Genomic DNA, 21,424 nt, shown 5'->3' with positions numbered 1-21,424 from the left:
TTTTTATAAAAAGCGCAATTTTTTTTATATGGATCTCACAATTTTCATAAGAGTTCTTCGCGCGGTCGCATTTTCTTCTCCTAATTCCAAGTGCATTCAAACTGCAACTGCGGGAGACGCACGCAGCAGCCCTGGAAATGCGAGGCGACGCGAGGGGTAAGTATCAATAATTGAGCACCATGGGGGTGGCTTCGCTCGGCCATTTAGCGGTCGAACGAGGGGGACGATCCGCGGCTGGTGCCTATGGTACGGGGATATCGGTGGATGTATCGCACGGCGAGGCCTGCTATCGACATGTCGACGATGCCAGACCGGAGCTGTATATTCTACGATATAGGAAACTATCCTAGCCGCGATCATGATACGCGAAAATACCATCTGTCATTCGGGGATGCGTGCCGGGTCCTGCTTTCCCTCCCGTCCCGCCGGGATTTTCGATCCCGTCGTCCTCTATCCCGATCGCTCCACCCCCTCGATTCGTGACCCTCGATTTTTTCGCATTCATCGGACGATCTCCTCGTAATGAAAATGGGTAAATCATCGAAAGGTCAGTTCGGGAATTATAATTATGACACAGTAATAAATAGAGAAAAACTTAATTAGAAACATTCGTATGTGTATGTATATATGTTACTTTATATTATTTTTACTTGGAAGAATTTATTATCTAAAATTATTATCTAAAATTACACACATTATGTACACATATTGTACATTCTTCATAATGCATTCAATTTACTGCTGTATATTGAATTTTCCGCTGACCTTGTTTATTAGTAGAGCAAATTAATGCGATCCACTTTGGTGACACATAACAGATAATTGCGTTGGAAATATACATTGGCACTTTCGCAATCGAATTAGAGGTGGATGCCATTAAGCTCCGGAAAATGTTTTCTTAAATAGCATGACCGTAAGACCCAGTTAATCCAGATTCCGGAACAATGCGGGATTTGAAACAATTGGCTGCAAACGAACGAGTATCGGGAGACCAGGTCGCTGCCCGGCAGCCGTGAATAATCATGACCCATAGTCGGATTCACTTTTCAATTAAAGGTCCCGATTTGCATTCGACTCCACTGCCGTTGATCGGAACGTGCGACCGAACTGGGAGGGTCGACGACCGGCCGCGCCATCGAAAGTAGCGAATAACGAGAATGGCGATAAATCGATCGAACGTGTCAAACAATATGTCCTTATCGTGGCTCGAATATCCCAAATATTGCCACACAATATTGTGCGCGTGGATCGTAGTTACATCTCAGCTAATAAAACGGCGATGGAAGTCATTATGATTAATTCGACGTTTTCATATGTGTGTGTAAACACATTTCAAAATATAAATATGAAATAATTAAGATTATATAAACATTATTCATCTTAATAACCAGAATTTAATTAAAAATGTTTCTCTCTCGATACTTTATTTAAATCATATTATTTTATTGAGTGCTAATTAACGCCGTTGGTTTGTACTAGCACGTTATTTCCATTATTTCATACAATCAAATATTATTATTAATGTTAGCTGCTTCAATTCAAAATAAAATAATTTGATTATTTTTGTGCAATTTTTCTTTTTTCATAATAATTAAAAATACAATATCGTATACTGTAATATTCTGATATATATAAAATAAACGGAATATAAAAGAACAGTTTCATAAAATAATCGCAGTAATATCCGATGGCAAAAATAAAGAAAATAATGATCTTTCCAAAGAACAAATTATACTGACAGAATTTGACTTTGCCACAGCATCTCGCCTCCGCGTTTTAACCCCCATTAGTGACCCAGACCGCGGTACGAAGGTCTCGGGCGCACGAACAACCTAATGTTATGTAAAAATATCCACGGCGCCCGGTGTATATTAATGTTGAAGAAGAACGAAACGGACGAATGAAGGCGCGGGAGAGGAAAGACATCGAACCATGAGCAGATGTTCCGACCAAAATATCTAAATAAATCCAGCTCGCCCTTAAAATCCCAGAGTCGAATAAGTAATAACATCTACGGCTGTGTCCCATCCTTCCTCTATCTTCCTCTCTCTTTCTCTCTCTTTGCTTCTCTTTTTCTCTCTTGCTCTCTTCCTCTCTCGTCTGCCTGTTTCGCTTGCATAAGCGAGCATGTCCGATTTCGAGACTTTAATTGGCCGGAGGGAATTCCACTGCGTGGCCTTACTTTACGAGGAAACTTTCGAGATATTTTGAACTGGGCTGGGGTGAACACGCTGCATACACTCTTTTTCCGGTTACCCGGTAAGTCGGCGAGATTGAGTCAGCATAGAGCAACCATGCGCTTTTGAAAGATTTGACTTTTATCGCGCAAATACATATGAGATGCCATACTTTATAAAAGTCCTTGCGACAACATATACTTTACATAGTATTTTTTTATTTTCTTCATTTTTTTATTTCCTCGGGCATTCCAAATTTGCACCGTGAATTAATATATCTATCCTATTAAGAATTACATAAAAATTATGATAATATTCTAATATTTTATTTAATTTGTTGATTTTCGGAATATTCCGGATGCAAATAAATTAAATTTAAATAAAACTAGGGAGAAAAAGAATTCTTCTTTTTACTATTTTTTAGCTTAAAAAATATTTATCAATCTTTCACTTTATAATGGATACCGAATTATTATAATTTAATAATAGATCAAAATGCAATATATCAAAGTTTGTCAATTTTTGACAGAATCTGTTAATCTAATTATTGGGAGGCAGTACCATTAAACTGCACTGCAGCAGTGGTCTTTGCATAGATGGATTAATGCGAACGGCACTGCAAACACGCGACGACACCGAGTTCATCCCGGCCGAGCTAGGACGATTTACGAGGTTTCACAGGCTTGTCTGGCGCGTAGATACGGCGAATGTGTCAATTACGATAACGCGCATCGACGATTTATCTGATTTATCCGATGAAATTATTTAGACGCTCATTGGCAATTATCGCATCGCGATTCAATCTGAAAGCGCGACGCATATAACGCGATATAGTTTCGAATATTCTTCTTCACACTCGGAATTGATCACACTACTTTGCTGCAGTTTGCAAATTGTAAGATTTTTTCCCATATTACATCATATTACATCGCATTTTTAGCTGCAAAAAAAAATTATTCACGCGAAATTAAATTCTTTTTATTGCTCGAAAGATTCGCTTACTCTCCCGATTCTGTTTCGTTATCTCTCCTTGTCTCCCGTGCAAATTTCGTTTTGCTGAACGCGAAATAATCTTTGCGACTCGCGAGAGCCGGCTCGTCGGTTTGCACGAGAAACTTTTCGCGCACGGGACTGGACTTGGAGGTCTTGCTCGCTAAATTATCCGCCGGAAAATCGACTTCTTCTCCCGAGGTTTTCAAGCGAAATCTTTTCCGGCTCGCGACTCGTCGATTCGAGTCGCGGCTCCGCTCTTTAAAGGGGCGATACTCGAGATACGCTCCCGCGGGATATCGATACGCGTCGCTCCTAAGAATATTCGGGATGTAGTGAAAGGTTGGCGAGTAATCGTAATATCGATACGGCAAGTCGACTTTGTTGTAGATCAGTCGATTGTCGAGCTCTGGGTTATAGCTAGATATTTCACGGAGCTTACGATAATTTTTCAATATGAAAGGCACTTCAAATTCCGCAACGTCGTTCGATCTTTTGTTGTTCCTCGGTCCAGGGAGTTTTCTAGCTTTAAGAGAAATTTTGGGATCTACTCGTAAATCTTTCAACTCCGCTATTCCAGACGCTCGTTTCATTTTCGAACGAATTCTGTGCGAAAGACTATCATCGTCGTCGATTATTCTTAATACAGGCGAAATATTAAAGACACCATTTCGCCTTCTACGATGTTTCAATCGCTGAAATTTGCCACTATTTAAATAAGCATTTGGATTAATTTCGACATCTCTGATGTTGTTTGATATAGGTATTTCCTCTTCTGTTAAACGAAGGTGTGATAAGGCACGATCGTCATAATGCGAATTTTTTATTACTGGCAGCAGCTTCCATTCGACGACGTCATTCGACCATTTATTATTTCTTAATCTTGGAAGCTCCAAATTATTTTCGGGATCTAGGTCACCCGGGACGTCTAACTTAGTTACATATTTTTTCCTTAATTTATTTCTGGAAAGATTATCATCATCATCATCGTAAGAAAAGTCGATCATCTTCCAATCTGCGAGGCCGTAAATTCTTTTTTCTCGTTCCTGTCTCAGATTTTTCAGCTCGATTTCAGGATCTATTTCTTCGCTTCGATAGTTTGTCGCTCGATTTAATTTTACAGCGTTATCATCCGCTTCTTTTTCCGGTGCCGAAACTTTCTGTCGCTCCTTCGAGACCCCAATGTTCGTATCGCTCGTCAAGTTTACAAAAGTCGTACTTTCGTTCGCCCTGTCAATTTTTGTCTCGCGATTTATAGCGCAAAGTTTTCCCTTAACCTGGTTATTGGCTCCCGCGTTTATAACTAACTTTTCTCTCGTGCTGACTTCTGTAGTTGCTGTATCAATTGCAGCATCGGTTTTGTTGTCCGCGAAAACATTGATCTTATGCTCAGCCAATCTTAACCTATCCTCATCCTTCGCGCCATTATCGTTGTTATCGTAACCTGTTTTCAAAATTTTTCCTGATTTGTCACTACTGGCCACGGATACCGAATGAGATTTATCAAAATAGTCTGTGCTTTTGACAGTTGATGTCCCGCGAATGATGTCTTCTCGCTTTGTCCTGAAACTTGTCTCGTCAACCAGCTTATGTTTATCTCCTTCCATCAATTTCTCGAATCGTTTCTTCTCCCTCTTCGTGCCATTCCTCATGTCTTTACCAAAGGCGACCTCCTCCAGTTGTTTCTCGTTCTGCTTCCTCCAAGCTTCCCGCTTGTTGAGAAGTATCACTTCGTCCTCCAAGCGATTCTTCCCCTTTATTGGCAACAAATCGAGTAGCCTGTCATTTTCGGTAGTCATGTTTTTCTTATCGGCCAATTCCCGTTTCCTCTTCTTCTTCTTCCCTGTCAATTTTGCATCGACGAGGTCGAACGAATCGTAAATAGTTGGCTCTTCGTAACCTAAATAGAGAGAATTCCTCCTTTCGTGACTCGCACGCTTCTGTCGTGACTTTATGTATCCCGGCGATGATCCTGCGCGACTTTGATGTTTGCGATGCTTCCTGTGCTTTTGTTTCGCTTCTCTATTATTTTCGCTCTTCTTATAATTGCGAAATTTTTGGCGTTTTGTTTTGCGATGTTGCTTCGATGGGACTTCGAGGCTGCGCGTTTCTCTGTGATGACCTAGAAATTTTTAAATATGTAATAGAGAATACATTTTTTATTGATTCTTTATTAATTTTTCGAAAAAATATATAAAATTATAAAAAGTAAAAATACGATCAAGTTACTAAACGAAATAGTTTGATCGCGTATCAGAAAATAATATGCGAAATAATCGTCCAACGAATATTTCACCATGCATTTTTCGGACGAGAAATTACGTGGATATAATTATATGATTTTAAAAGTTTGTCCGAGGCCGTCACGTTTTTTTTTTTACCGCGAAAATAGTTTATCGCCATGGTATTTAGTCTGAAAATATTTCCGATATAACTAATTTTCCGATACCGGTAGTTGAAGAAACATGTTCGGCGATGCTTGTTTACTACATTTACCAACGAAATTTTAATATTTATTCTTAAATGCGCATTAGAGAGAATAACGAAATAATCGATTGTATTATTTTTAAAAGGCATTCTATAAATCGAGAAATATATCGCGAGAGAAACATGACGTACCATCATGATGCTGTCTACCTGCCACTTGGGGTGCAATGTTGTTGAACCGAAAAAAATTACGCGTATCGATTGGCAAAGAGAATGCATCTTTTGTCATCGAGTAGCTTGCATTAGTGACATTGGGCATTGCACTCTGATATTGTAGAATATTTCCGGTTCCAGTTCTAGCTGCTCCAATGGATATCGGCGCAATCTTTCCTTTCTTTTCTCGTTTTTCGATGTGTTCCAGAAGTAAATTTAATTGCCGAATCTAAATAATTGTAAAATTCTGTGCTGACATTTCCTATTCTGCTAATATCTCTTGTTTCATATAAATTTGATCATTATTTTTAATTGAACATTAATCAACAAATAATCAGTTTTTTAATAAAATCTCACCAAATAATCGTGCACTGTTTGAACCTTTATTTTCTCTTTTGCTGTCAGAGCGTTATATTCCTTTACTAGAGTATTTAATATTTTCACTTTTTTCTGTAAATCGCCAATATCCTCTGCCTCCGAAGTGTTGTCAAATAAAAATGTGCGTCTCGAGTCCTGTTCCGGAATGATTTCCTCGCGGATCAATGGCAACGGTGGTACCTAGTTCAAAAATTAATACTTATTAATCAAGGAAAATGTGTACACGATATAATTATAATACGCATTTGAGGATTATGGAATATACTTCTTCCAACGGTTTCTCCTCTCGATCCACTTCCATCATCCATCCTAAAAATTCTCGCATATCCGGCGATAAAGAAACACACGTTTTTCTCTGAACTTCGTTTAAAATTAATCTACCAAGAAGCTCCTTAACTCTCTTTATCATCGTTTCCGTGTAATTCGTCTAAATAACATTAATTTAAGAAATAAAATAGTTCAAAATTATCAAAGTTTCTTTTAGAGAAAATACAATCAAATTTCTAAAATTAAGTAATAGCAATTACTTTATCCTCGTTAAGTCCTTGCCGATAAATATTACTCGCTGATACCATGTCTTTAGTTTTATAATTACGTTGAAGTCCAGGACCAAAGACATTTTTCAATTGATCATTGTTTTGAATCTATGACGTTAGTACTAATTATTATCAATGACTTTTATAATAAAAGTGTAAATTGCATAAATAATTTTTGTTTTTACACAAACAGAACGTTAGCTTTGATATCGCGTTACACGATTCTTTACTTGCCTGTTCGAATATCTGCTCGACAATTTTTCCAGCTAACTCGCCATGAAGAGCGATGTCCATCTGCGACTCGTCGTCGACGTTGTCGGCTGTGAGAAGCAGCGTAATTTCCTTTCTCCGTGCGTTGCCTTCTTCCGGCTTCACTGTCTGAAAAATCATCCTTAATTCTTTTCTCTTTTTTAATCCAGTCGTGCGACCTACTACACGACGATCACCGATCGCCTTTTCACTCACACTCTGATCCTCCGCGTTCTCGTAAAGCACTTTTTCACTTGGTGTCTCCTCATTCACTCCCGCACGAAGCAGATCTTGCTCGGCCGTTTTGCTCTTCTGGATTCTGGTGCGTCCGATCAAAGAAGACCCTTCAATTTTGCTTTCCTTCTTTGACTTCAAATCGTCTCGATTAGCGTTTCTCGACATGTCGGATCGATGCGTGTGATGTCTTCTGTTTCTACTTGAAGACGAACTTGAACTATTCTTCTTTGCATGTTTCTCCGAGGGCTGCTTGTTCTTTTTATTTTTCTTCCCAGAAATCTTCTTCTTTCTCGAATCGGTTCGAGGAATCTGCGAGTATCGATCGAATTGTACGTCGTTATTCAAATTTGTGGCCGCGTACCCATCATATACACCATCGGATTGATCCTCGAGAATATTCGAAAGCTGAAAACGATCGCTCAGACTTTTATCCACGTCATCAGAATCGCCTTGATTCTCGCTCACGTCGTCATAAAACGTGCGATACGAAGCAGCTGTCCTTCTCACTCTCGTTGTTTGATTATTTACGTATTTTTGTTCGGCAGCTTCAAGGTCCTTATCGCCATCCACAATGTAAATCGTATTCATGAAAATTGGCTTTTGATTCTTTTCACCACTCCACTCGGTTACATCATGATGATCGTTAAATATATTGATTAAGTCCGCAGTTTTGTTAGTATACCAATCATGCGAGATCGATGAATTATGACGAAAAATTTGCGAAGAGTTGTAAAGTTTAGAATTGATATTCGTTGTATTTGCTACATCTGATTTATTATCTGGGTCGGGAGTTTCATTTGAGTCGGAAATTAATGCTTCGTCTATGGCCTTCAATCCTCTGCTAAGCCTGACTTTTACATTATCGTCAAAATCATCGTGCCAATCCAATGACTCTACAAATGACTCGTGTAAGTCTTGCGAACTAATCGCCGCTTGTTTCTCCGGATTCAGATTTCGTTTCAGTACTTTACGCGTCTCGAACTCAATGTACTTTTGATTTTCATAAGGAGAACCGGAATCTACCTTGACCTCTGATCGTCTTAATGCATTTTTTTCGGGAGACAGATTATTTTCTTCTTCATCTTGTACAATCTATGTATCGGTGTATTATTATATTTGCGATTGCAAGGAGATTAATTATGATTAATGATAACTATATGCGTACTTTAGATACACTTGATTCGATAGATGTAGTGACGGAAAGTATATTTGGCGAATTTTCCTTCGTAGAACCATTTTGTTCAAGATCACCTTTAAGCATGTCATCCATGACTTTAAGGTAATTGCCCGTCGCAATATTATTCGAACCTGCAATTATCAAGCAAACATTTCTTAAGCTTCACATATATAAATCGTATTAAAAATCGTAAACATGAGATGTTAAAAAAATTATAAAAAATAGTAATAAATCTGCGACTGAAATAAAAATTGATATAAAAACATGGATAGATTAATTATCCGATTAAAATAACGATAAGTAAGAGATACTCTTGATAATTGCACTCAATATTTACTTGTCCAGGATGTATCGGCCAATTGATATCTTTTTTGTTCATTGTCGTTTTGATTCGAGCCGAAGAATCTATCATTCAATGGCTGTAATTGAGAGGAATTCGTGTCGAGTTTATTATCCGATTCATAGCGCAGTCTTTGATCACCCCTGAGGCGGGGTCCGCTCTTTAATTCACCGTCAGGCCAATCGTACACGTTCTTCAATTCCTCGTATAGAGGCTCGACATTGTTCGGATGTCTCTGATCATTTCCTTGATAATAATAATGATCTTCCGGTCTATGTGGAGTAAACTACTAGACAATCTCAAGGCTTGCAAATATACATATTCTTAACAATTAATATTGATTGATTTTATTTTTAAATTTTTCTCAATCAAAATATTTAACGATTGATTATGGATTTTTAAAATATAAATAAAAATAATTTTATATATAATTGAGAAAAAATGTGATTAATTCAAAATAAACAATTTTCGTAAAAATTTATATCATATTAATTAATTATATTAATAATTAAATAAAATTCTCAGTTTTTTCAATTTTAATTTCATGTACATTCTGCGATATAATTTAAAAACAATGATACCGTTCGTTTTCAAAATCTTCATAAAAATCTTTCCAGGCCTCTAGTTCTCTGTTTTGCTCCAAGATTTTGATAGGCTGAATATCTAACAAAATATTTTCGATAACATCAGGATTTGTGTCTATACGTGCATTTGATATGATTTCTAAAGGTTCATTCAAACTAATTTGCTTTCTACGATTATCGTCTAATGCCTCTGAATTCTTCGACAATGCCATTTTGTTCTCAAATGATTGGTCCAACCTATCAGACATCTATTTTTTGGTCATTTGGATCAATTTACATCTCATGCAATTTTATCCGAGTTATTACATTTATATAAAATTTAAAATAAAAGATATCTTGAAATATATATTTGTTATCATTGATAACAAGATATCATCATTTATATCATCATTTATAACTTGCAATTAATTAATTCAATTTACCATTTCGACTTCGCATCTGTCGATTCTCCTCGATAAATATTATTCGTAAAATCTTCGCTTTGACGAACCTTTCCCGAGTTTTCCTCAATCGACAGTTGTCTTCCTTTATTTAATACATCTCTAAGACTTGATTTTGATGCACTGGACGGTTTCTTGTCTTTCTGCTCATTTTTTAAAGTCTTATTCTTACGTTCGCCAAGATCGACGATAATTTGTTCCTTTGGCTCTTTGTACTTTGCCTTCTTGTGTTTCTCCTTTATCATCGCCTCGACGTTCTCGTTTTTCTTCTTTCCTAAATCAGCTGATTTACACCGTATTTTAGCTAATCGAAATATCGATACATAATCGATTTCACGAATTTTTATCATTTTTCTGCTATATTTTATTTATTTTAATATTATTTATTACGTTTATATATTCTTACCACGTTTTATCTCTTTCGGCCTTTCATCTTTGATTAAAAGTTCATCATTTTTGTTCCGAATTTCCTGCTCTTTTATTGGCGCATCGCGCTCTTGTTCTTCATTATTATTATCATAATCGTAATATTCGATCATATCCAACATACTACGTCTTTTTCTCCTGTAATCGCCACCCTTGTCCTTATTCTTCTTTTCAAGCTTTTGCTTAATTAGCATATCGACTTTGGCCTTCACAAGATCGATCCGTTGCCTAGATGAACCTTCTCTTTCGCTTTCCATTGCTCTATCATCATCTGTAAATGCATTACATCACTTTTGCATTTGCGTTACTTTTGCTATAAAAATCCCATCAATTTATACCTTCCATTACATCCTCTTCACTGTCATTATAATCCTCTTTAACTCTTTCGACATTTTCATACTCTTCATTATTTTCTTCTTTTTCATCGTGATTTACTGCCGCTTCTTTTCCAATCTCCACATTCTCTGCTGCATTATTGGATTCAAGATTCTCAAAGGAATATGTAGATCGTTTGTAACGGGTATGATGATTTGCGTCGGGCATCTGAGGATTAAAATTATTTTGCAACGCAGGATTTTCTTCAGCGTTATCGTCGCGTTTGATTCTAATTGAAACTTTTCTAGAATTTGCAGAATTAATTATTTTACTTTGCCGATCCTCATTCATAACATTTTCGATATGATTCTCAGTTGTGGAATTAAGAACTGATTCTGTGCTCTTTGCCAAAGAATCTTCAGTTTCGGTGTCGACGGAAACTGTAAAAATCCATAATAATCTCCTCCGTAAATGGCTATCAGGCTCGTGATACTCGCGAGCCTCCGTTATAGTTCGCGTGCCCTCCTTTACATTCATAGTCTCATTTCCGTTTGACCCGACAACACGAATATCGATTCTGTCGGTATCCGAATTTCCATTCGATTTATTTGCACTGCTATTCGTCGCACTTAGAGACGGAACCATCTGTTGCTGCCTTCGCAAATCGTTGTCTACAATCATGGAAGCGAGATCCTCGCGTCGATCTTTCGGTATTATCGATTCACCGTTCTCGGACGCGAATACATTCGCAGCTTCCAGTTTCACTGTCGCATCGATAATGAGATCAATCGAGCTCGAAAAGTCTTCCCTTGCATTTGCATCCGTTGACTCGTCGGCATCGTTCGTTCTCGTCTGCTCTGCGAACGTCCCGTCTTCTCTCATTCGCCCCAACAATCTCGCCTCTACCTCCTGCTCTTGATACGGACGTTCCCGGGGCTCAAAGACCTTGATCACGCCGGGTATCAGCTCGCGGTTTTCCTCCCGCATCCTGCTCGTCTCGAGCTCTTTTCTTTTTGTAGTCGCGATTGTCTCGGCGTGGATTCTCCGCGATTCATTTGCTGCCGTGTCGAAGCCACGCGACGTATTTCCCTCGGGAAACTTCTCTCTCGCGTCCTTCGATTGTCCGTCATTTGTATCGAGTCGCGATTTTTTCCGCGCCGATAATTTTTCCTCGTCGCTTTTCCTATTTCTCGCCAACTTTCGAGAGTCATCAGCATCGCCATTTATTGAAAAACGTATCGAATTTACGGATGTATTTAACGTAGCAAAGTCTTTTCCAAAATCGAGCGAAATGGTGTGATCCTCCGCTGTAACATCGATATTTTTTGGTATTTTTTCAGTTAGAGAATGTTGACTAGGTTTCTTCGAATTTTTTTTTGGAACTTCTTTTACGGCAATATTTTCTGGTGAGTTTGACGTTTGAAGTTTGATTTTTACAAGAAAGAGTGATGTGTTGTTGACGGAAGAATTGTTTAAGTTAGGCTCTGTAATCGAAAGATATCCCAGTTCAGAAATGTTTGCTTTGTTAGGGACCGGTGAGGTAATCGTTAAATTAGTAAAACGATTGTTTAAAAAAGACCCTTTGTCTAAAGGATACTGCGAGTCGGAAATGTTCATTTTATTTAAAATCCTCGTTAAACTTCTTCCGTCGTTATTAAGATAACCAGAATACAATCGTACTCCTTTGATTTTTTGTATCCCGGTTACATTTCCAAGAGAGTCTTTAATTATCTGAGCTTCCCGATGGCTTTTATTTTCAGGAACATCCTTCTGATTATTTAAATCTGCGCTGAAGCTTCTTCTACTGCGTTTAGCGCGATCATGTAATTCTTCCAAATTTTCTTTTCCAAGATATTTCCGAAGTTCCACTTCTTGAGAAATCCTCGGGTCACTTTCATCTTCACTGTCTACATTTTTAGCTCTCTTAATTCTCCATATTGTCTCTTTATAAGGATGTTGGTCAAGATCTCTCTCCAAGTCAAATATTTCAGCTACCGATCTTGGATGATCCCACCAGCTAGATTCTTTGAAAAAATTGATCGTGGTAAAGACAATATAAAGATAATAAAAATATCGTTACAAGAATAATTATATTACCTCTCGAAAGCGCATTTTTCTTTTTATTGTTTATTGTCAAACTATTTTTTAAATCTAACACAATCTTTTTCAAAGACTCCAGCGGCGTATTTTGAGATTTCCGCTTCATAATCAAAGATTTCTGCAAACCGCTAAAATCATCTGCATGCATTGGATCGTGTAACGATACGATTTCTAATTGATTTTCCGTGTCATCGTCGACATGCAGCTTTTCCTCACCCTTCAAGTCTAAGAGATCATATATTTTATGTTATTCCAAATTAAGCTAATAATTTTAACGTTTGAATTATTTTAATAATACCAGAATTAGCGAGACTTTCAGGAGCAGAGTTGTAATCACGAAACCCTGTATTCTCGCCGTTAGTCACTTTGGGATTCTCATTAGAATTCGACCAGTCGTCCGAGGAATGGAGATCCTTCTTTCTCCCCCAATCTTTCAATGGCTGATCGGCTATCGCTTCTCCTTCGTAGACGCTTCTATCTAACCTGCACTCAAGAGTGGAACGAATTTCTTTCTATCTGTCGCGAAAGACGTGTGCTGACTGTTAGAAAATTCGTAGAGCATGAAAAATGTGATTGAATAATTCAAATCGCGAATTAAGTTTATAATTCACAAATCGTTTTATTACCAATTTTATTAGAATAATTTAAAAAATAAACAAACAAAATTTTTTAAATATAATTATTTTAAGGTCCTGAAATATTATTCTATCAATTTTTATAGACATTTGTATTATTTTTTAAATATATTATATATAATTATATTATATAATTAACATATTATGTATAATATAATATATTATATAATTATTATATATGTACAATATATAATCGATTAATTAAACAATGCGTCATGTTCTATGGCTTACATGTCAGGAGGTCGATAAAAAATGTTGAAATCAACGTCATCAGCCTCTCTCTTAAATGTCATGTCGTTATCCAGATAGACCCTCTGAGGAACGTCGTGAGTACTTTCCCCGTATTTCTTCTTCTGCAGCATCCATATCCTTTTATAATTCTGATCGAAGCCTCTCTTGTCGCGTAACCTACTTCTATAACCGATATCAGTCGACTCTAGGACATTTTCTGTGTTGACGGATACTGTAGAGTGCCAGTTTGTATGCGCCAGTGAACTGGACCAGAAATATCCGCGTTAAATCACTCAATAAAAATCAGAATATTTCTAAATGGCTGTCAAATGAAAATATAGATTGTTGGGAATGTCTATCAATTGAAATACAAATTTCTCCAAGTTTAGTTATTAAGATTTTTATAAAAATTAAATTAAAACTTATTCATTGTTCCAATTAATTTTGTTTTGTTCAAATTATTCTTTTTCGTATATTAAAGTAACAAGCTCTTACTCATCTAGTTGAGTTATATGATTAACACGAGGGCTAGCGTGATTTATCCACCTCAAATCATTCTGCGCTTTCAGAACATCATCCAGAAATCTATTTAGAGCCGCGCTACTTTCCTGGTCTTTGCTGATCGTCGCTGATTCATTTACGATGTGATTTCGAATGTCGACCTGCGTTCAAACAACAACCTCGACATCGAATGCTTTTATTGACGTATCGACTTTTCGTTTGCTTTCACCGAGCATTAGTTGCACATCCGCGGACTTAAATTAAAATATCTCAGAGGATGCGAGAAAATTAACACTTGCACAAGCGCTAGTGCACGGCCACGGACTGCGAAGGGGTTTCTGCAACGGCATTCCTGTCGCGAAGACAGCGGAATGTCCTGTCGCTGACAATTCCTCTCTGCCAGCCCCGCCGGCACGTTAGCGCGTTATAATAATACCGGGCGTTCCGTATATAACGCATAACGTGTATGTACTATTTCGCTTCCCCGTCCTTTTTCCGACGCGAGCGCACGGCCAAGACAATGGCCCCTACATCCGGGAGCCGCGGGCGGGACGCGGTGTTATTAAAAATTCACTCCCTCCCCTAGAGCGGCTGAAGTGGCCTCTGGCAATCTGCATCTCATTCCCGTCGGGCCCTTGTGCCATCAGGTGGCTGGCAGCTAGCGCACGGAGGAAAAGGGGTGGAAAACTCGAGCGAGTGTCGCGACGCAAGACGGTCCCGCAGTTTCGCTGCGGGACGCGACGTCGCGGTCGGTTTTCGCCGAATAAAAAGAGGAAAAAAGAATCTTACACTCAATTATACGCGGCATTTAACTAAATAAAGACTCGCTGTCTTCCCTCTCATCTACGGCCTCCCCCGCCCCAAGCCCTGTCCGGGGCCTAGAATTCCTTTTATTAAACTGCCACGCGATAATGAATCGTTTTGTTGGCTAAACGACGTTTAATTTTGTCTTAAAATGCATAAGTTTTATATTACTGCATATTGCGAACATTAATAAGATGCTATGATGTAGCGTGATTTCTCTCTTTTTCATGCGTAAGAGTTATATCTTATTTTTTATATAATTCTCTCGATCCCGTTTTAATCGTTCCAAGTGTTCCTGCATTAATCAATATCGCAATCCCGTTTGCGAGCTCCTTTTCGTAGGTTCTCCATCAATCGGCTTTTGCGGGAGTCGGGCAAACCAAAAGTACGGCGGGCATAATCAATCACGAAGCGTTTTCGGCCGCAATACGCGGCCGAAGAGAGGAACGGTAGACGACAGTTCGCATAGTTCCGAAACGGGAACGGTAATATCGCTGGCCCGGGGCGACCAACCCTTTGTCATTTTGTCATCCGACATAAGAACTAGAAAGCCACCCGATGAGAGGGATGCTTCGCGGAGCGTCGATCTGTGCGTCTCTCGCCGAAAGAAATTAACGCTTGAGGTATTAAAACATATTCGAAAACAGAGATCTGTCGCGAGTCGCTCCCTTCCGGTCCGATATAATCATTTCCGTTATCATTTACATACTCGCTTTGTGAAACCTCGCGAGAATGCTTCTTTGGAAGGATTATCGTGTATCTCATCGAACGGAGAAAGTTTCCAAATTAATCGATACAAGATTGAAATTCGTAATTTCAATTATGTAAATGCATTTTGAATCTTTACTTTATTCTTCCCACACTGCTGTAGAGAGATGGTAGATTTTCTCGAATTCTTAATCGAGTCAGATTTCTCCCTCGTGTACGTCATTTTGCTTCCATTGAGTTTATTAATTTCCGCCGAGTTCAAGGTAGAAATGACGACAAGCATGACGTAGAGTAGAAAGCACATTCGAAGGCGAGAGAGTGAGAGAAAAGACGATCTGACTGTTCGTTTCATGCTGTAAAGTATTACAAATTAATACGTTATCGCAAAATTATTTTTAGCATTAAATGTTTTATCTTTGAGATAGCATCCATAATTTTTATATTAAAAGAGTCATTATCAATTAAATAATTTTATCTTAATCATGGTCATAAAATGTGAAAAAATGATTGGAAACTTAAGCGGAGGTATCGATTGTTCGACGATTTACATGAGTCGAAGAAATGGGGCAAATCGAATTCAATTTAATGGGCGCGAGAGAAAGAGAAAGAGAAAGAGAGAGTTCGTCACTTCATAAATCCGCTCGCGAAATTGCTCACGCGTATATGTATGTGGCGCCCGGAGTATGTAACGGACTATTAAGTCCCGATCTCGGGAAGACATTAATTTCACGGCCGCGCATAACTTTCCTGTCACAATTTGCATTCGGCCTGGGCCTCTCCTTGGAGCGCGCGGCGGGAAATTAAAAACGTCCGATCGTAAAGCCTCGAAAAAGAGGTAAAATATCACCGCCCTTCGCATCCTGAATCGTAATCAGCCGCGAGAGCCCTGCGTCTCGTTCGACCCCTTCGCGCGAGGTACGTGAAAGAGAAATCCTTCTTGTAATCGGAAAATTCGGCGGAAAAATATACCGCGTCGATTATATCTGTGCCCCGCGATATCTCAGAGCAAGGGAAAAATCCTAGAGAATTAATTTTTGCTGTCGACGTATTCTGCATCTACTGATTAATCACTCGAGAAGCGATATCAATCGCACGCCAGAGACAATCACTCGAGCGTCTTCATTTTCGGGCTTGATAATTCGCGTGTTCGCAAACTTCCCTTGTCCCTCTGATTGTGAAACAAAAATCGCGAAGAATAGTCATTCGGTAGAAGCATAAGAAATAAAGACTTAAGCGATCGTTTCGTCCTCCAGCAATCGCGCGAATGTGAAGGGGAAACTGGGGAAAGATTTTCGAGGAGGGTCGCTCGCTCGCCATAATTTCTCCCGATGGAATGCGAGTCTGAGAGAACCATCGCTAAAGTATCCGTTATAGGCGAGCGAACGGTAGGAGAGTCGGTTATTTTTGTCGTTTCGTCGAGGAGAGATCGCGAATAAAGGAGCGGGCTAACGAAAAAACAACGAAGGTTGGCGCCCGGGAAAGGGTGGAGGAAGGGAAGAGCGATATAACGTACCGCATAAGAGCCATTAGGTTATTAAAAACAGTGGTCGCTAGATGCGAATAATGAACCAGCTGGCTGGTGGCCACCGAGGGGCGCGACAAAGGCGGAAAATTAGCCCTGATAACTTCACGTTTGAATGCGGGGGAGGTTCGGGCGCGGAGAGGAGTGAGAGGGAGGAGGGAAAACGAAGCGCGCTCGTAATCTCGACTCGCCTTTTCCTGTGATGACGGGCTTGTTCCCGTCGGCTGTGTGTTTGCGAAGACATAACGGCGAAGACGTCTCGATTTCCTCGAGCGTGACGCTCGCGCGATTTTCCACAGTGGAAAGCGATACCTCCTTTGGAATTAGTCTCGATGATCTTCGGTTTCCTCTCGGGGAGAATAGGATAGTGAAGAAAGGAAGTTCAAAAGAAGGATAAAAATATGCATTCGACATACAAGCAAGATATTACGTCTAATCTTGATTAGACGGAAAAGAGAAATCTATTCACAATCAATTTAATTATAAATTAATTCAATCTATTCAATTAATTTAATTATAAAGGACACGCAATTATTACTCTTGAATTAGCAAGCACTTGCACATATCTATCTTTGAAATAAATATTATACATATTTTTAGATATCATTAATATACTTTTAATCCAAATTTGTTTCTTATATAAATTATTAAAATTTATTATAAATTATTCGCGAATTTTATTGCAGTTTTTCAACATTAATAATTCAAAGGTTTGATGAACGCGATAATGTGCGAATCAGACCAGAGATTGACGTGTCGCTTATCGGTTACGATCGCGCCTATTATTTTCCTCAAATTTACCTGGTATTTCGCGGCTACACGAGCGCTGGATTAGCAACTCGTTTTCGTACGCGCACTCATGCGCGCGTCATCGGCGATAACGTTCGCGAAAAACGATCTATGTCACGCTGTGCCGGTTGAATTGCGCCCGCGTTTGACGTCTCGCATAACAAATTTCGATCGAACGCCGATTGTTTTTGCATCGATTATCGATTTCAATAAAAGCGCGTATCTTCCCGCGGCTCGCAATTTCCATCAGTTTTTATCGTCCACCTGGTGCGAAGTGACGTTTATTAAATTCAATCATTATATGTATATATATATTTTCAACGATACTTGTGTAGGCACGTTCGATTAATCATCGAAATGATAAGTTTTTCCACCTAAAGATACTTTTCAAATAATTAACATTTAAATTGTGAATGTAAATATTTATCGCGGAAGAAATCTCGAAATTATATGCATACGATAGTAAATCTGAATCGTTCTCTCTCTCGAGTATGCTTGGAATTAACACGCACACCTATGAAATACACGTGCAGCGTCTCTTACGTCTTAGAATTAGTCGAGTTTATTTTCGGCATCCTAACGAAAACTTCTTGCATAGAGGAAATTTCGTTACGAGGCTCGCAGCCCTCGCAGGAAATATCCGAAATCTATGAGAGTCTTAGAAGTACATAGAATAAGCTTCGTACGCGTTAATTTTCGCACGTACGTTTTGCGCGCAAACGAAATAAGGAATAAATAAGGAACGTATCTAGGTGAATATCTGCTTTATACGGCCGTTTAATATAGCGGGCCTCTCGTTAGTATTCACGCCGACGAATTTGGGCTAATCGCCCCAATACTCGAGGACGCAGATTTATTTCCCGTTCTTATAGAAGGGCGTATACATCATAACTTTGAGTAGATACGTTGCAAAGGACTCTTCAAATAACGTAATATTAAGATGCGATAATTTTAACTGTCGGATAAATCGAGAACTTTATAATTTTTCAGAAAATTATCAGTTAAACACTCATAATTATTATTATTGCTGTTGCATCTCGTTAATAACGCAATGGTTCAACAAAAGAAATTCAAGAAAGAGAATAAGCATTCTCTGTAATTTCTTTTTACACTACGGTTCAGACTTTCAAATTGTTCCATTACAATTGTGAGAAATTTGCAGCTTGATTTCATAATGTGAAGCAATTTGGAATTTAGCATCAAAATAAAACTATAAATTAATAAATGAATATTAACTATAGATTAATAAATGATTATTCTCTTTCTTGCATTCGAAAAAAATTAATTTAATTTTTGTCGAACCGTGTAATTATTATTAATATAATGCATTATTGATGTCTTTACGACATTAATGCATTTATAGTATAAATGCGCCCGGGAATTATATCAATATAGATATTATTAAATCATAATTGTTATTAAACTGGAATTCTATTATCGCATTATTGCGTTAATGGTAGGATACTGCCGATGTAGAGTAATATATGAATCGCGTAACCATGAAACTCTCCCCAACAAGCAATTAGAATGGCCATCGGCACAATGTAGTCGCGTTAGGACGTTCTTTTGACAACGGCCCAGGTAGAGGAGGCGAATGATCCCGAGCGACGTGATCGATACATCCGTTCATTCGACGCATGTAAACGACGCATCGTTCACTGCAATGGCCAATGGGCGTTTTGTTAAACTCGAAGCTGAACTTTTGTAGTAAACTATACGCTTTTATACGCGGATAAAGGTAAAGAGAAAACGCGGCACGCATCTGTGCGGGACGATTAGGCGATGGAGGACGAAGAGGATCGGAGAGAGCGAAGGAGCGAAAAGGAAAGAAGAAGGGTTGAAGGGACACAGGGCGAAACGGAGAGAGAATGATACGAGGAGAGGATGGAAAGGACGAAAGAGAAAGATAGAGAGAGAGAGAGAGAGAGGGAGAAAATGAGTGAGGAAGGCGGAAAGAGGAAGCATCGCGGGAGAGGGTGGGTACGCGGGGGGTTGGTTTCAATTAGGAAGCAGTAACTCTCCCGGGCATTGTTCATTTCACTCTAGATTTGTATTCCCCGTTTGTTTGTTCCCGTCGCATTTGCGTTAACCTGAGCAAAAGCGAGCCACCATGCGTGTATACGCGATCAGCCCGAGCGGAAAAGACGAGGCGGGAAAGATGAGGCGATGACGGCGCGGCTTCGGCTCTGATTTTCAGAGTAACCGGATTTTCAGAGCGGAAAATCGCGCAATGTGGAAGTGAGCGCTGATAGAGGTAAAATATTATCGACTCAGCTAATCGAATTATGTATTCCAATTCATTTATGTCTCTCCCTACATAAGTGCGGATAAAGATAAAATATTGTTGACTTGGTTAATCGAATTATGTATTCCAATTCACTTATGTCTCCCCCAAAGAGACACATCGTCGATATTTTTGTAACAAATCTTATAATGATTCGTCCTTTCGCAAATTCTCATGATCGATAGCGCGATCGAAGAATCGTGGGATGCCGAAGAACGTGAATTTTCGTTCATTTCGCACGAGACTAACGATCCATTAGAACGATCAATTAATCTCTCCCTCTCCAATACGCGACATTATTCACTTCATTAATAACCGATAAGCTCTTTCGACCATTATGCGATTCGTATGAGCGAGAATTGATAGAATTCGCGCTCGTGGATTTAAGTAGCGCGCAAAGGGAATTCGGGAATTCGCGGGAACGCGATTTTGGCCTCGTTAATGGACACGATCGATGACCGATCGCACGGAATCGTCGTCAATTTTTCATGATATCCGTATTCGATATGTCAACGGAATAATTCAGACGGCCTTTATTAACGTGACTGAAACTACGAGTAGATGCGAAAACTGCATTTATCATATTCCAAAGGCTTTGCTTTGCCGCAAAAAGTCTCGAATTTTGCGAAAGTTACTCTCGCGAATATCATCCGATCAGGAGGAGGGGAGGACAGAGGGATAGTAGCTTACACAGCGGATATTACGAGGTGGCACGAGTGCACGCGGGGGCCGAACGGTAAACAATTCGAGGCATTTTAATGGGGCCCCTAGTGAGCCGTAAGAGCGGGACGCCAAAACTAACGCGCGCGTAAAGACGCGACTCTTCTTTGGGAACGAAGGTGAGGAAGCCTTATCCCTTAAGGCCGCCATACGACCGTCGAAAGGGTATACGTATGCCGTAATGTACCTTCGATCTCGGATGAGCCTTACTCCCTCCAATTTCCGATCTGCCCGGATCTGTCCCGTTTTATTTTTCTTCCTTTGTCTTGTCGCAGCGCCAAATCCGAAATAAATTTGTGAGCAACACGAGCTCGTATTTAACGAGTTTCCGGGACGGCCTTTGATTTCCACACGATACTTTTTCTCTTTCGATGCCTTTCACTGTTCTCGTCCTCATCACTATGTCCTCGTTACTTTTCGAAGTGCATTATTACGAATTTATCGCTCTGTCAAAATTAATAAATTAGTGATAATAATAGCGAGATCTTTATAAATCAAATTAAAATACAGACACAAGGAAAATATTCTACATACATATTAATTTCTTATATAATTTAAAACTAAATGTATAATGAAATTGTATAATATAATTTTAATATACATATCCTTATTTTTGAGAAATTATGAAAATTTATCTTTGT

General features: G+C 38.9%; 1 protein-coding gene across 3 annotated transcripts; it reads right to left on the bottom strand.

Annotated features, from left to right (window-relative positions):
* Nucleotides 1–1,573: 1,573 nt before the first annotated feature.
* LOC145962790 (uncharacterized) lies at nt 1,574–17,943 on the bottom strand. 3 transcript variants are annotated; one of them, XM_083084148.1, is made up of 19 exons: nt 17,792–17,943; nt 15,608–15,821; nt 13,951–14,117; nt 13,456–13,719; nt 12,888–13,072; nt 12,587–12,814; nt 10,513–12,513; nt 10,155–10,445; nt 9,731–10,052; nt 9,306–9,545; nt 8,722–8,996; nt 8,373–8,515; nt 7,187–8,299; nt 6,956–7,099; nt 6,713–6,829; nt 6,451–6,612; nt 6,165–6,365; nt 5,787–6,036; nt 1,574–5,289 (listed from the first exon to the last, which is right to left on the bottom strand). In XM_083084148.1, the coding sequence occupies exons 2-19, from the start codon at nt 15,818–15,820 to the stop codon at nt 3,176–3,178; spliced, it is 8,430 nt and encodes a 2,809-aa protein (XP_082940274.1). In that variant the 5' UTR covers nt 15,821; nt 17,792–17,943; the 3' UTR covers nt 1,574–3,175. The 3 variants fall into 3 exon arrangements, with proteins under 3 accessions (XP_082940274.1, XP_082940276.1, XP_082940275.1); XM_083084150.1 differs by having other exon boundaries at nt 14,002–14,117; XM_083084149.1 differs by having other exon boundaries at nt 1,575–5,289; nt 9,731–10,031.
* Nucleotides 17,944–21,424: the final 3,481 nt, after the last annotated feature.

The sequence above is a fragment of the Camponotus vicinus genome, unplaced genomic scaffold (assembly GCF_025532165.1).
Source record: "Camponotus vicinus isolate PSW18456_S1 unplaced genomic scaffold, iyCamVici1.0 SCAF_12, whole genome shotgun sequence".
Taxonomy (NCBI): Eukaryota; Metazoa; Arthropoda; class Insecta; order Hymenoptera; family Formicidae; genus Camponotus; species Camponotus vicinus.
The sequence above is the reverse complement of the archived record's forward strand: the minus strand, read 5'-3'. Positions and strand labels throughout refer to the sequence as shown.